Genomic DNA, 14,081 nt, shown 5'->3' with positions numbered 1-14,081 from the left:
CCTCCTCCACTACCAACATCCCCCACCAGAGTGATGCTTTGTTACAATCGATGAGCCAACATCGACAACATCACGATCACTTGAAGTCCATAGCTCACATTAGTGCGCATTCTTGTACATTTATGAGTTTTGACAAATGTGTAATGACATATATCCACTATTCCAGTATTGTACGGGACAGTTTCACTGCCTAAAAATCCTCTCTGCTTCACCTATTCGTCCCTCCCCCCCATAAACCCTAGCAACCACTGAGCTTTTTACTGTGTCTGTAGTTTTGTCTTTTCCAGAATATCATATAGTTGGAACCATGCAGGGTACAGCCTTTGCAGATTGGCTTCTTTAACTTAGTAATATATATTTAAAATTCCTCTATGTCCTTTTATGGCTTGATAGCTCATTTCTTTTTCTTTTTCATTATTTTTTGAACCCCCAGACAAATTGTTCTTTTGAATTTCTTGGTTTTCAATTACTTCTAGTGTTACCTTCCATTTTTATTTTTATATTCCTCCCTTTCATTTTTGAAAAAAAAGTTATTTTTTACTGAGATAACATTATATAAGTGTCATGTGCACAACCTTGTATTTCTACCTTTGCATACACGACAGCATGCTCACCACCAAAAATTCAGTTTCCATTCATCACCAAGTAGTTGACGTCCTTTGCCCATTTCACCCTCCCTCCTGGCCCTGCCCCTCTGGTAAACACTGCTCTGTTTTCTGTACCTACATGTTTGTTTTTCTTTAATTTGGTTTGTTCATTTTTTTGTTGTTTTTTTATATTTCACATATGAGTGAAATCGAATAGAACTTATCTTTCTCCATCTGACTTATTTCACTTAGCATAACACCCTCAATGTCCATCCATGTGGTTGCAAATGGCAAGTTTCATCTTTTTATGATTGAGTAGTATTCCATCATATATATATATGTAAACACTTGGGTTGTTTTTATATCTTGGTTATCATAAATAATGCTGCAATGAACATAGGGGTGCATACATCTTTTTAAAACATTTTTTATTGATTTATAATCATTTTACAATGTTGTGTCAAATTCCAGTGTAGAGCACAATTTTTCAGTTATACATGAACATACGTATATTCATTGTCACATTTTTTTCTCTGTGAGCTACCACAAGATCTTGTGTATAGTTCCCTGTGCTATACAGTATAATCTTGTTTATCTATTCTACAATTTTGAAATCCCATCTATCCCTTCCCACCCTCCGCCCCCTTGGCAACCACAAGTTTGTATTCTATGTCTGTGAGTCTATTTCTGTTATGTATTTATGCTTTGTTTGGTTTTTTTGTTTGTTTGTTTTTTTAGATTCCATATATGAGTGATCTCATATGGTATTTTTCTTTCTCTTTCTGGCTTACTTCACTTAGAATGACATTCTCCAGGTGTATCCATGTTGCTGCAAATGGCGTTATGTTGTCGGTTTCTATGGCTGAGTAGTATTCCATTGTATAAATATACCACATCTTCTTTATCCAGTCATCCGTTGTGCATACATTTTTGAACTAGTGTTTTCACATTCTTTGGATAAATACCCAGAAGAGGAATGGCTGGGTCATGTGATAGTTCTTGATTTTTGGAAGAATCTCAATACTGTTTTCCATAGTGGCTGCACCAATTTACATTCCCACCAACAGTGTACTAGGGTTCCCTTTTCTCCATGTCTTTAACAACACTTGTTATTTCTTGTCTTTTTGATAATAGCCATTCTAATAGGCACAAGGTGATATCTCATTGTGGTTTTGATTTGCATTTCCCTGATGATTAGAGCTTTTGAGCATCTTTTCATGTGCCTGTTGGCCACCTGAATGTTTCCTTTGGGAAAATGTCTACTCAACACCTCTGCCCATTTTTAATCATGTTTTCCTTGTTGTTGAGTTGTATAAGTTCTTTATATATTTTGGATATTAACCCCGATCAGATATGTCACTTGCAACTATCTTCTCCCATTTGGTTGGTTGTCTTTTCATTTTTTAAATGGTTTCCTTTGCTGTGCAGGAGCTTTTTAGTTCGGTGTAGTTCCATTTGTTTGTTTTTGCCTTTGCTTCCTTTGCCTGAGGTGAGATATCAAGAAAGATATTGCTAAGACCGATGTCAAAGTATGTACTGTTTATGCTTTCTTCTAGGGGTTTTATGGTTTCACGTCTTACATCCAAGTCTTTAATCCATTTTGAGTTGATTTTTATATATAATGTAAATAGTGGTCTAGTTTCACTTTTTTTGCATGTAGCTGTCCAGTGTTCCAATACCCTTTATTGGAGAGACTATCCTTTCTTCGTGTTATGTTCTTCGCTCTTGTGTCATAAATGAACTGTTCATATATGTGTGGGTTTATTTCTGGGCTCTTAATTCTGTTCTGTTAATTTCTGTGTCTGTTTTTCTGACAATACCATGATAGCTCATTTCTTTTTAGTGCTGAGTAATATTCCATTGTTTGGATAAATAAAGTTTATTCATCTTACTATTTATTTATTATCATCTACTAAAGGCCTTAGACTTTTCATTCATGTGTCAAGTATCAGAACTCAATATCTCTCAAACTCCAAAGATATATATCAAACTTTCTGAATGGTTCTATTAAGGCTGCCCTAACTTAATATGTTGAGGAAGTGTGGCAGGCAGAATAATGGCCACAAAGATGTCCACCTCTTAATCCCAGAACCTGGAAGTACATTAAATTATATGCCACAGTGGAATTAAGGTTGCTAATCCGATGGCTTTAAGATAGGGAAATTATCCCGGATTATCTGGGTGGGTCCAACGTAAGAGATCTTAAAAGTGGAAGCAGGAGGCAGAAGACTCAGTGTCAGAGTAATGGGATGTGATAAAAACTCAATCTGCGGATGCTGGCTTTGAGCCAAGCAATGTGGGTGTTGAGAAGGGGGCGTAATTTCCCAAAAGAAAGGGTACTCTTGGTATCAGGAATGGAGATGAGAAGGATGCTGGGGAAAAGTTGCAGTAGGTGTCCCTTTTGATATATATACACAATTATAGTCGGTTACAGCTATGGATATAGATTTATATGTATATGCATACACATGTGGACAGCTAAGAAGAATGAAGCATGTGTACAGCTGTTTTTTTTTTCTGTATGTTAGATAATTTTTTCATTTCACTTACCTGGAATTTTTCTGTAAGGAATATCATTAACAAAGAAATAAAAGATGCCAAAAGAAACTATGCATGCCTTTCCCAAGAGCCCTTTGTTACTTCCCTGCTGCGAATTTGCCCTTCCCACTAAGGCCCCGGGAAAGAAGGACTCTTTGATCTGGATGGTTCAGAGCAGCCTCCCCTTCCTGGAACACAGCGATCCTTCCACGCGGCCAGAATGCTCACTCATATGCGCACCACACGATTTACGATGGCACCAGACCAAACGGTCTGTTGACTGAGGTCCCTCCTTGTTGTCATGGTGCCAGAGAAACACTGGCTTCCCACAATGTCCGAAAAAAGAAGAACTCATTTGCAGGGTCAGGGGAGAGCTGGGGAGGCCCCCTGCTGTGTCCTCCATCCTTTACAGGCTTGGGAGAGTCTTCCCTTCTCCCTAGGGTCAGCATGCCATGTTTCCCCAAAAGGAACACTATTTCTGCGGGCAGCCTCCATGACTGTCTTTCTCCTTGTGTCTGGGGCAGAGCAGGCATTCCAGAGAAATGGATGAATGGTCCCACCTGCTATTCCTTTCTTTTTGGTTTCTCTGCAGTATCCTCTGCTTGCAGGTCACACGTCCAGAGGGTGGCATGGAATCCGTCAGTTATCTAGGGTCTGCTGGTCAAATCCTGCATCACATCATACACAGGAGTCCCCTGTGAAGCCTGTGGATCAGCCTGACAGCTGTAGTCGCCGTCCCCTTTCTCATTTCACAGTCATTCTCCCTTCCTGTCCATCCCTCCTGTCCTCCCCACCCCCTCTCCCTGGTTTGCTGTCTACTCTAGTTTCCATTTCCAAGCCTTGAACGGAGGGACTCGAATCACCACTCCTAGGAGATGACATTTCAAACAGCCTGGGTCTCTTTTCCACTCCCATTGACTGTGTTCATGGTCCATCTCCAAGCAGGAGAGCCCCAGCCAGAAAGGAGACAGTGGCCAAACTGCCTCCTTCTTCCTCTTTTGCCCAGAGGAGGGCTTAGAACCCCAGGGGCATGGCAAGTGGGGAAACAGAAAATTGAGCACTGCCTTTCCTTTTCCTCATCACAGCAGTGATTTTTGACCGCTCTAGACTTGGCCCCAAGTTCCTCCTCTGTTTGGAAGAGCTGGCATCTCCTGAGTGTCCAGGAGAACTGCCCACCTTCCTGGCTAGAAAGCGTGGCTGAGGCACCCACATCCCACTGGGTCTCTTCTCCTCCCAGGCTGTCAGGCCGGGGGCCAGATGGGGCACCAGAGGGGTGCGTGGGAGACGGCTCAGGAGTTACCTGCAGATGAGCATGGCCAGAGGAAAACGGCTCGTGACTCACATCTTCCCTGCAAAGAGGGAAACGAAACCCCTCCTGGCCGGGACTTTTACACAAACCATCTCTGAAACCCCAGGGGCCCGCAGGATTCTGGCTGCTTCTTGCTGAGCTTCCTTCAGCTGGATCAGCCTTTGGTCCAGCGATCAGCAGGGTATCTACCTCTCACTCAGAGTAAATGCCTCCCAAGCCCAGCCCCAGCTTGGTGAGGCTTCCGGGCCCTTTCGTGAGACCACTGGGAGGGCACGTGGGCGTTCCACTAACAACTCATGCTGCACACCAGCAGAAGTTTGGGGAAAGTCAACTTTCCAACAGACAGAAGGGGTCAGACATTCCCGTGTGTTATGTGGTAGCTATTCTCCCTCAAATGACCCTGGAGGAGACCAGGACCCCCAAGAGCTCTTTCTACCAGAGTTTTGAGGAACTTGGGTTCTTTTCCAGCCCAGGCGCTGGGATGTGGGTGTGGGGCCAGAGCCTGGAGCAGAAGGACTGAGATGACTCTGGGATTCGACTGGGTACCAAGCATCTTCCATCCAGCCAGCCATCTTCCATCCACCCAGCCATCTTCCATCCACCCGTTCACCCATGCATCCATCCATCCATCCCTCCCTCCATCCATCAGTTCATCCAACCATCCATTCATCTGTCTTCCAATAATCCATCTTCCAGCCATCTATATATCCAGTCATCTATCTATCCATCCAATTATCTGGACTGACTTCCTTCTTTTTCTCCTTCCTTCTGTCTCTTCCTGTCTCTCTCCCCTCCTCTCTTTCCTATCTTCAAGAAATATTTGTTTAGAATCTGGTATGTAGCAGGTTTCTCAGATTTAGTAGACTTCATCTTTTCATGCTTCTTTAAAGCATGAGAAGTTGCCCACTGAGCTCCAAATCAGCTCCTCTCTGCCCTAAGCCTCTCCTTTGAATGAAAGAACATTCATGTTCTGAGTTGCTGAGACTCCACTTTGTTTGAGATGCTCATGGTGCAGGAAGCAGAGAGGAGAACCCAAATCTTACATTTCCATTTTGAATCTCCAAGCCTCATTTTATAAGGAGATACTATAACATCTAAGATGCCCTAATAACAGAGAGTAGAATATTTTATTGCAGTGGTCTCCTTACTGGACTCCCTACTTCTACCCTGGTCTATGCTCCTCACTGTGATCAGAGTGATCTGTCTTCAATGTTCCTGTCCTTGTCTCTCTCCTGCCTGAAGTGTTTCACTGGCTCCATGCCACCCGCAGACCAGAGTTCAAGCTCCTTAACGTGACCCGAGAGGATCTTTATGATCTGACCCCAGATGCCTCCTTAGCTCATACCCTCCCTGCTCCTGTCATATACTATATCCTCCAACAGCACCAAAAACCTTACGATTCGCCGGAAGCACCATGCTATCTTCTGCCCCTTATGTTTTGAATATGCTGATCCCTCAACTTGGAAATCTTTAAAACCATTATTCCAGTTTCTGAACTTCCTTTGAATTGTGCACATTCATCTGTTATACTCATCACCCTGTATTGTAAATTATTTGCTCAAGTCTGTCTTTCCTACCAGACGGTGGGAGGACTGTGAGCTATGCATCTCTGCGGCTCAGTCCTTGTGCGGTCCCTGGTACCTAGAAGGCACTCCATCTATATTTGTGGGATGAATGGCTGGCTGGCTGGCTGATGGGTGAAGGTCATCTTATAAGAGAAATGGGAGAGCTTGAGGACAAGATGGTTAAAGTGTCCATGTAACAGACCCCCAGAGAAGGTGACAAAGGCCTCTTCCTGAAAGCTCAGATCTTTAAGGAGAGGACTGTGCTGTGGTCTAGGCCAGGCGAGGTGTCTCAGCCAGAAACGGGGAACTTTGGGATGACACAGTGACCTCTGGGGCACCCACTTCCCATTTCCTCCAGATAAAAGGTCCTTGTGGAGGCAGCCGACCAGGGGCATCTGTGCCACGAGGGTGAGCGTGCAGGATGAAGGGCGCCGAGAGCGAGGTCCCCGACGCGCACTTCACTGTAGATAAACAGAATGTCTCCCTGTGGCCTCGAGGCAAGAACCTGCGCAAAGCCTGCTCGGAGCTTGGCGCCCAACCTGCTGTTTGCTGGTCCTTCAACAAATGTTCTCCTTTTCTTTCCGCAGATCCTCCTCCCAAGACAGGTCGGTCTCTGGTTCTGGGGAGATGTCTCACCGTCGGCGCTGCGGTCATCTTCCTGACGCTGGTCCTGCTCGCCTCGGTCCTGCTGCAGGCCATTCTCTGTAAGTCCTCGGCTTTGATCCGGGCTCAGCCCTTCTCCACGGCTGGTCAGTTCCCTCGACATCCAGACCCTCTCTCTCCTGCTCTCTAGTGGTCCCTCCCGCCTGTGGCCTTTTCATCGTTTCCCCTCTTTCCACGTGCAGTCAGAGAGTCCTCCATCCCCAGTAAGATCAGCTGCTGCTCCTTTCTTTCCAGTTCCAGGGAGAGGGTCCTGACTGGGAGCAGCATGCTTGTGCTCAAGGGTGCGGCTCTTTTGTCCTCAGGGAACCTGCGCCCATCTTCATCCTCTGTCATTTTCTCCTTCCTCTCTGAGCACTGGGTCCCTTCGATACAGAGCCTCGTGGGCAGCTCCCACCAGTGAGCAGGATGTTTCCTGACCCTACAGGGGATGGAGTCCCAATTGTATCCTCAGCCCCTGCTACTAGATGGAGAACCTGACCAGCAAACCAACAGATCTCCACAGTTCACGCCCCTCACCCCTCACCAGGACCCCTTCATCCTCCTTTCATCCTCCGGTTCCCACAAAGATTATGTCAAGGGAGATTTCTCACTTCTTCACTGGACGAGTGACTCATCTTTCATCCTCTTCTGGCTTTGCCAAGCCTCATGGCCTCTGCTGCTGGTAGAAGTTTCTTTCTCTCATTAGGTCTCCAGAAAGCAGAGAGAAGGAAGGTCTGTCTTCTCCCTTCAAGGCTTCGGGATATCTCCAGTCTTGGACTGGCAGGCTCTGAGCAGAGTCTCCTCTGCTTTGAACCCATTTGGTTTCTTTTGGTTTCTTCTACGGCACCTGAGCCTGTGGCCTGAGCAGAGTGTGACAGGGGTGGGACAAGGGAAGGGGAGGAATGGATTCAGAACTCTCCCTTTTCATGTTCTTTCTTTGGAGAAGCCACTTCCAGATTAGAAGTCTGCATGACTGGTCCCTCCCATGGCCATGAAGGGACTATGGGCAGTCATGGGAGGGGTGGTGCTGCCCTAGCTGGGGGCCCCTGCAGGTGTCTCTGTAAAGAGAGGGCTGGGAATCAAGTGATGGGGCCCAGAGGGATGTGGCAAGGGCGACAAGGGGGTGATGGAAGGCAGCCCTTTACCAAATGTGCCCTGAACACTCCAAGAAAATTTGGGACTGGGTTCCAATCCCTACTTCTGCTGGCCTGTGAGGTCCTCTAACAGAGAGCCTGTGTTTTATCAATCTTTGCATCATCTGCATCTACCAGAGCTCCTGGCACATGGAAGATGCCCACGGCACGTGTGTTGAATGAGTACATTATGAATGAGTACATTATAAATTAGTGAAGGGCAGGCCACTGCTCCTTGGGTTGGATCCTTGGGAAACTTGAGTGCATCCTTTCCATTCCTTTTACCACCCTGGCAACACCTCCTTTCAGCCCCTGGGGTTCCCCTTGGCTGACCTCTTGACCTTCTCAAATCCAGATCCCTGGTTTCTGGGCACAATATCAGATGTCAAGACCAATGCCCAGGTGCTGGAAAGCCGTGTGGACAACATCAGTGCCCTGAGTTCTGAAGTTAAGAGGAACAGAGGCGGCGTGGAAGCAGCTGGCGTGCAGGTCCAGATGGTGAATGCCAGCCTGGATCACATGCGATCTCAGATCCGGAGGCTGGAAACCGGTGTGAAGGAAGCCAATGCACGGATCCAGACACTAACAAGTAGTTGGGAAGCAGCTGATAAGTTAAATGCCCAAATCCCAGGGTTACAAAGAGATCTGGACAAAGCCAGCGCTTTAAATGCAAAGGTCCAGGGACTCCAGGGCAGTTTAGAGAACATCAGCAAGTTGCTCAAACAGCAAAGTAAGTGACCTGGGAAAGAACGTTGCAAGCTGACCTGTGGCCTGTAGGACCTTGCCAATTTCAGGCATGAGGCCATGGGGCTGGGGTGTGGAGGGAAGAGAGAGAGGAGCTGGGCAGGCACGGCTCCAGTTAAGAAGAGAGGGCTCAGCATGAGATGGGCTTAGGGGCTGTTCAGGAGGGAAGGGACCAGGGCCCAGCCTCGGTGCCCACACCAAGGCATGGAATGTGATGGCATTACCGAGTCCCTCTGTTCTGACCCACACCTAGCCATTTTCCATTAGCTCCTTACCTAGAGCCCAGGGGCTCAGTCACTTGTGACGGCGCATGGAGAATTACTCATCCCTTGTGGAGAGATTGAGCCTTTTTTCATTTATATTGAAGTATAGTCAGTTTACAATGTGTCAATTTCTTGTGTACAGCACAATACTTCAGTCATATAGGAACATACATATATTTGTTTTCATATTTTTTCACTATAAATTACTACAAGATATTGAATATAGTTCCCTGTGCTATACAGTATAAAGTTGTCATTTATCTATTATATATATAGTAGTTAATATCTGCAAATCTCAAACTCCCAGTTTATCCCTTCCCACCCCTATTCCCCCCTGGTAACCATAAGTTTGTTTCCTATGTGTATGAATCTCTTTCTGTTTTGTAGATAAGTTCATTTGTGCCTTTCACATATAAGTGATATGATATTTTTCTTTCTCTTTCTGGCTTACTTCACTTAGAATAACAATCTCCAGGTCCATCCATGTTGCTGCAAATGGTATTATTTCATTCTTTTTATGGCTGAGTAGTATTCCATTGTATAGATATACCACAACTTCTTAATCCAGTTGTCTGTTGATAGATATTTAGGTTGCTCCTGTGTCTTGGCTATTGTAAATAGCGCTGCTGTGAACACTGGGGTGTTTACAGAGACTGATTCTTGATCCATCCTCTCTCACTCTCCCTTCTCTGAGCCTGGAGATCTTACCAGTCTCACTCAGACTTTCAGGATCTGAGGGAGTGTCCCTAAACTCTTACAAGGAACCAAAGACCTCAGCGCCCAGCCGCATTCACTCTGTCTCTGGGATCCCATTCAAGTAACCCTGCCTAGCCAGCACAGAGATAACAGAAACACCAGTGTTCACATTTCACCCTTGTTCCCCAGATGACATTCTACAGGCAGCTTCTCAAGGCTGGAAGTACTTCAGGGGGAACTTCTATTACTTTTCTCGAATTTCAAAGACATGGTACAGTGCCGAGCAGTTCTGTATGTCCAGGAATTCACACCTGACCTCAGTGACCTCAGAGAGTGAACAGGTGAGTGCTGTCCTGTGGGCTCTAGGAAGGGGTGTATTTTTAGCTGTATCATTGAGGATGGGCAAGATTATGCTATGGTGAAAAAAAACCCAAATATCAATAATTCTTCAGAATTACTTCTCACTTATACACTACATGTCCTACAAGTGGCCAGGGGTTCTGCTCATTGTGGTTACTCCAGGAGCCAAGCCAAAGGAGACTTCATCTCAGCATATGTTTCCACAATTGCTAAGATGAGAAAAGAGAACATGGCAAATTGTGTGTTGGCTCTGAAAGCTTCTGCCTGGAAATAACAGACATCACTTCTGCTCACATTTCATTGGCCAAAGCAAATGAGGCAACATTCCTAGCACCAAAGAGGGCAGGATAGTACAATCTTTCCATGTGCCCCCCAAACAGAAAGATTTGTGAATAGTGTTAACGACACTGTCTAGCCCAAGACATCCCCCCACCTGGTGAGGGAGAAGATTGAACAAGCTCCCTTCATCTGGAGGTGGGCTGGAAAAGCAGGTCAGAACATGGGCTCTGGAGTCAGAATCTAGAGTCCTGACCCTGCCCCTAGCTAGTCCTAGAGCCCTGGGTGCATCACTCACCTTCATTAGGCCCCAGCCTATTCATCGATGAAACATACATGATAAAGTGCCTGCCTCGGAGAATAAATGAGTAAATGCACGTGAAGGCCTAGTGCCTTGCACTTATTAAGTGCTCACTAAATTTAGCTGTCATTACCTGAGCCATTCTCCAGGGCTCCTGCTCTGGGGTTTAGCTGAGTCTTTCTTGTACTCCAGCACCTGCCTCCCGAGGGATACAAATGCTTGAGTCCCGAGTCTGTGAGTGGCAGGGAGGGGAAGAGGCTTGAGAGAGGTCAGTGTGAGTGATATGACTGTGGGTTCCGGGGCTGTCGCAGAGGACGGATGAACACCCAGAGAGACAGATGCTCCAACTCTGAGTCGTCGCAGAACCTCTGCTCATTCTGTCTTTCCTGCAGGAGTTTCTCTACAAGATGGCAGGCGGACTTTTATACTGGATTGGCCTGACCAAAGCAGGAAGTGAGGGGGACTGGTACTGGGTGGATGATACCCCATTCAACAAGGTCCAGAGTGCGAGGTAAGCCCGGAGAGCCCCCCTTCCCAGGCTGACTTTCCTTGGGACAGGACCAGGGCTGGAGGAGTGGAGTAATGTTCCCCCCACCCATAGGGTTTGTGGTTTTTCTCTGTTCTCGGGTGGCAGGAGCACTGAACAGAGATTGAGCTGATCCTTACCACAATCAGCTGTGGGACCAGGAACAAACCCTTGGCCTATCCATGCCTTCCGGGGCTTGGCAGCATGGCCGTCCACCCAGCCTTGGCAGGGACCCCCTTCTAAGTCTAGGTCATTGCACTGTGGGTTTGTGCAGGGCTTCGAGATGGGTGGGCTGACTTGGCCTTGACTTGGGGGGCAATTGCAGACACAGAGGTTGACAGCTCACCAGTCCCCTTCCTCTCGGGCATGGCTGCAAAGACTTGCTACGCTATCATCCAGGACCAAAGCTGGGGTTGAAGTCACTCATTTATTCCCTGAAAATACATTTTTCTTTGTTTTTTCTTTTGGTAGGTTCTGGATTCCGGGTGAGCCCAACAACACTGGGAACAACGAACATTGTGCCAATATAAAGCAGTCCTCACTTCGGTCGTGGAATGATGCCTCCTGTGACAATACGTTTCTCTTCATCTGTAAACGACCCTATATCCCATCAGAACCATGACAGGACTGGCCCCCAAGCTTGCATTTTGAGCTACAATGTTTGCTGAATGCGAGGAAATGGCACTGTCTCATCTACACTCCAGGGTGACTCTGACCCTGAATTTTTCTTGCTTTAAAATTGTCCTAAAGGCAGCCTGGAGTCCATCTGCTTTGGCTGGGAATTCTCTGAGCTGAAATGGAAAGAAGATCTCGGGTTAAAATAGGAGGTGAAGGTGGAGAGGATTATGCATTCAAACTGCCCCAGTGAGGTGAATCAGGACCCACAATCTGGGGCAGCACCTGGGGTCCCATCCCTTCAGAGAACCCTCAGTTTCATTGCATGAAGGTTGCTTCCGACCACCCAAGCAGTTCTCCTGAGACTGAGACTCAGGGCTTTTCTGGTTGACCCCCACAATTCCCAGTTGCCTGCTTAGGCAGCTGTGTTCTCAGTGGGAGGAGCTCTGTTCTTGGTGACCTTCTTCATGCCATGTCCCCGTGGCCCCTTCATCCCTGTCCTCTGAGATCGGAGCCCCTTCCTCTCTAGGATGGGCTCAACTGGTCCAGATCAGGGGCTGCCATGGAAATGTGTCTCCTTAGAGCTAGATCAGCATCCATTTGCCTTCTCCCTCCACCTCCCTCACTAAACTCTGGGGCCCGTCTGTCTGCCCAGCCCCTCTGCCTCACCTCCTTACCCCTCCACTTTCTCCTGCATTTCCTCTCTTCCCAGGGCACAGGGGAAGTGGTCTTCAGTAAAGAGGGCATCTCCAAGCTTCATCTGAATAAAATGCCACCTGGGTAAAGGCCAGTCTCTTCTGTTGCTTTTGTCCCTGGAGGTACAGGTGAATGTTGAGGGGAGGACATAAGCTTTGCCTGACATGAAGTTCTGGGGTGTCCTCAGGAAACGGGAGTTCAAAAAGGACAAAGAGTAGGAAAGTTGTAGCCCCAGAAATGCGGTAACATATGAGCAGAACTTACCTCTGGTTTTGACTGAAATGCGGCAGAGCGCGGCGCCAGTGTCTGCAGCATCACCACCCTGTTGGCAGTCTCTCCTCACGGATGTTCACGGACCATCTTCTGTTCTCTGGCTGTGTGTCATGTTTTTTCATCCTTCTTTCACAAAGAGCAGCCTCTTGTTTTAGGTAAGTTCCAGGTTCCAGCCCCACCTTCTCAAGTTAGCAGCAGAAGTAGCATTTGCAATCTTCCTTGGAGAAAGGTGCAAGCCTGTTTACAACAGCCAAGACACGGAAGCACTCTAAATGTCCATTGACAGATGACTGGATAAAGAAGATGTGGTACATATACACAATGGAATATTATTCAGCCATAAAAAAGAATGAAATAATGCCATTTGCAGCAACGAGGATGGACTTGGGGATTGTCGTTCTAAGGGAAGTGAGTCTGAAAGAGAAAGAAAAATACTGTATGTTATCACTTACATGTGAAATCTAAAAAAAATGACACAAACAAACTTACTTACAAAAGAGAAACAAACTCACAGACATAGAAAACAAACTTATGGTTACCATGGGGGAAATGGATTGGGGAGGGGCAAATTGGGAGTTTGGGACTTGTAGATACTAACTACTGTATATAAAATAGATAAACAAGTTCCTACTGTATAGCACAGGGAACTATATTCAATATCTTATAGTAACCTATGGTGAAAAAGAATATGAAAAGGAATATATGCATGTATATAATAAAATTTAGAAATAAAAAAATAAATAAAATGCACAAACTGGAAAAAATATACAAGGACCTACTGTATAGCACAGGAAACTATAGTCAACATATTGTAATGGCCCATAATGAAAAAGAATACAAAAAGGAGTGTATATATATGTATAGCTGAATCACTATGTTGTACACCAGAAATTAACACAACATTGTAAACCGACTATATTTCAATTAAAAAAAAAAAAAAGAAAGGTACAAAAGTGTGATCCAAGCCCTACTGATCAGATTCAACCAGGAGAGAACTTTGATTTGGTCCTGGAGTTTGTTTAGGCCTCAGAATTTTTCTGCATGAGAAATTTATTTAATTATTCCAACATTTATTTATATCAGTATGGATTCATGGGTTTTACACTTTGAGTTGTAATCGAATACTTCCTTATTTATTTTCTTGCTCAAATTGTTCCAGTTTAGGCCATTGGGAGCCCTTTCAGTCTGTTGGCCCTGCCCCCTTTTGATACACCTTCATCTTTATGTTTTAAGCATCTCCTTACTTTCTGGCACTGCAAGGTGCTTCAGGCTCGTTTTGTATATTTCTTGCCCCCGTCCTAGAACCAGCCGTTTCTCCAAAGAGCCCTCATTTCTTGCTTTGGAGAATAGTATCAGAAACCAAGATCTGGGCGCCTTATGTGGCCAGTGCTATTGGGGTGTTACTCCTGCTTTTTGGCTTAGAAAGCTCGGCCGTGTACGTGTGAATACGTAATTTTTTTTTAAAGATCACTCTGCCTGCAACGTGGTGACAGGGCTTCAGGGAGGCAGGACCAGAGGCAGGGAGAAGAGTCAGAAGATTAAAGCCAGGTGAGATGC

General features: G+C 46.0%; 1 protein-coding gene across 4 annotated transcripts in view; it reads left to right on the top strand.

Annotated features, from left to right (window-relative positions):
* CD207 (CD207 molecule) overlaps nucleotides 1-12,994 on the top strand; it is a 52,450-nt gene extending 39,456 nt beyond the window's left edge. For 3 of the 4 annotated variants that reach the window (XM_032497768.1, XM_014565166.2, XM_032497769.1), the window contains 5 exons: nucleotides 6,587-6,703; nucleotides 8,130-8,504; nucleotides 9,667-9,818; nucleotides 10,807-10,925; nucleotides 11,412-12,994. In XM_032497768.1, coding sequence (XP_032353659.1) covers nucleotides 6,587-6,703; nucleotides 8,130-8,504; nucleotides 9,667-9,818; nucleotides 10,807-10,925; nucleotides 11,412-11,562 — 914 coding nt within the window. In that variant the 3' untranslated portion in view covers nucleotides 11,563-12,994. Of the gene's footprint in view, nucleotides 1-6,396; nucleotides 6,497-6,586; nucleotides 6,704-8,129; nucleotides 8,505-9,666; nucleotides 9,819-10,806; nucleotides 10,926-11,411 lie in introns of those variants that run through there. The other variant, XM_032497770.1, reaches the window with a different exon arrangement.
* The last annotated feature ends 1,087 nt before the right edge of the window (nucleotides 12,995-14,081 follow it).

Source organism: Camelus ferus, chromosome 15, assembly GCF_009834535.1.
Source record: "Camelus ferus isolate YT-003-E chromosome 15, BCGSAC_Cfer_1.0, whole genome shotgun sequence".
Classification (NCBI taxonomy): Eukaryota; Metazoa; Chordata; class Mammalia; order Artiodactyla; family Camelidae; genus Camelus; species Camelus ferus.
This window is presented reverse-complemented; position numbering and strand designations above follow the sequence as displayed.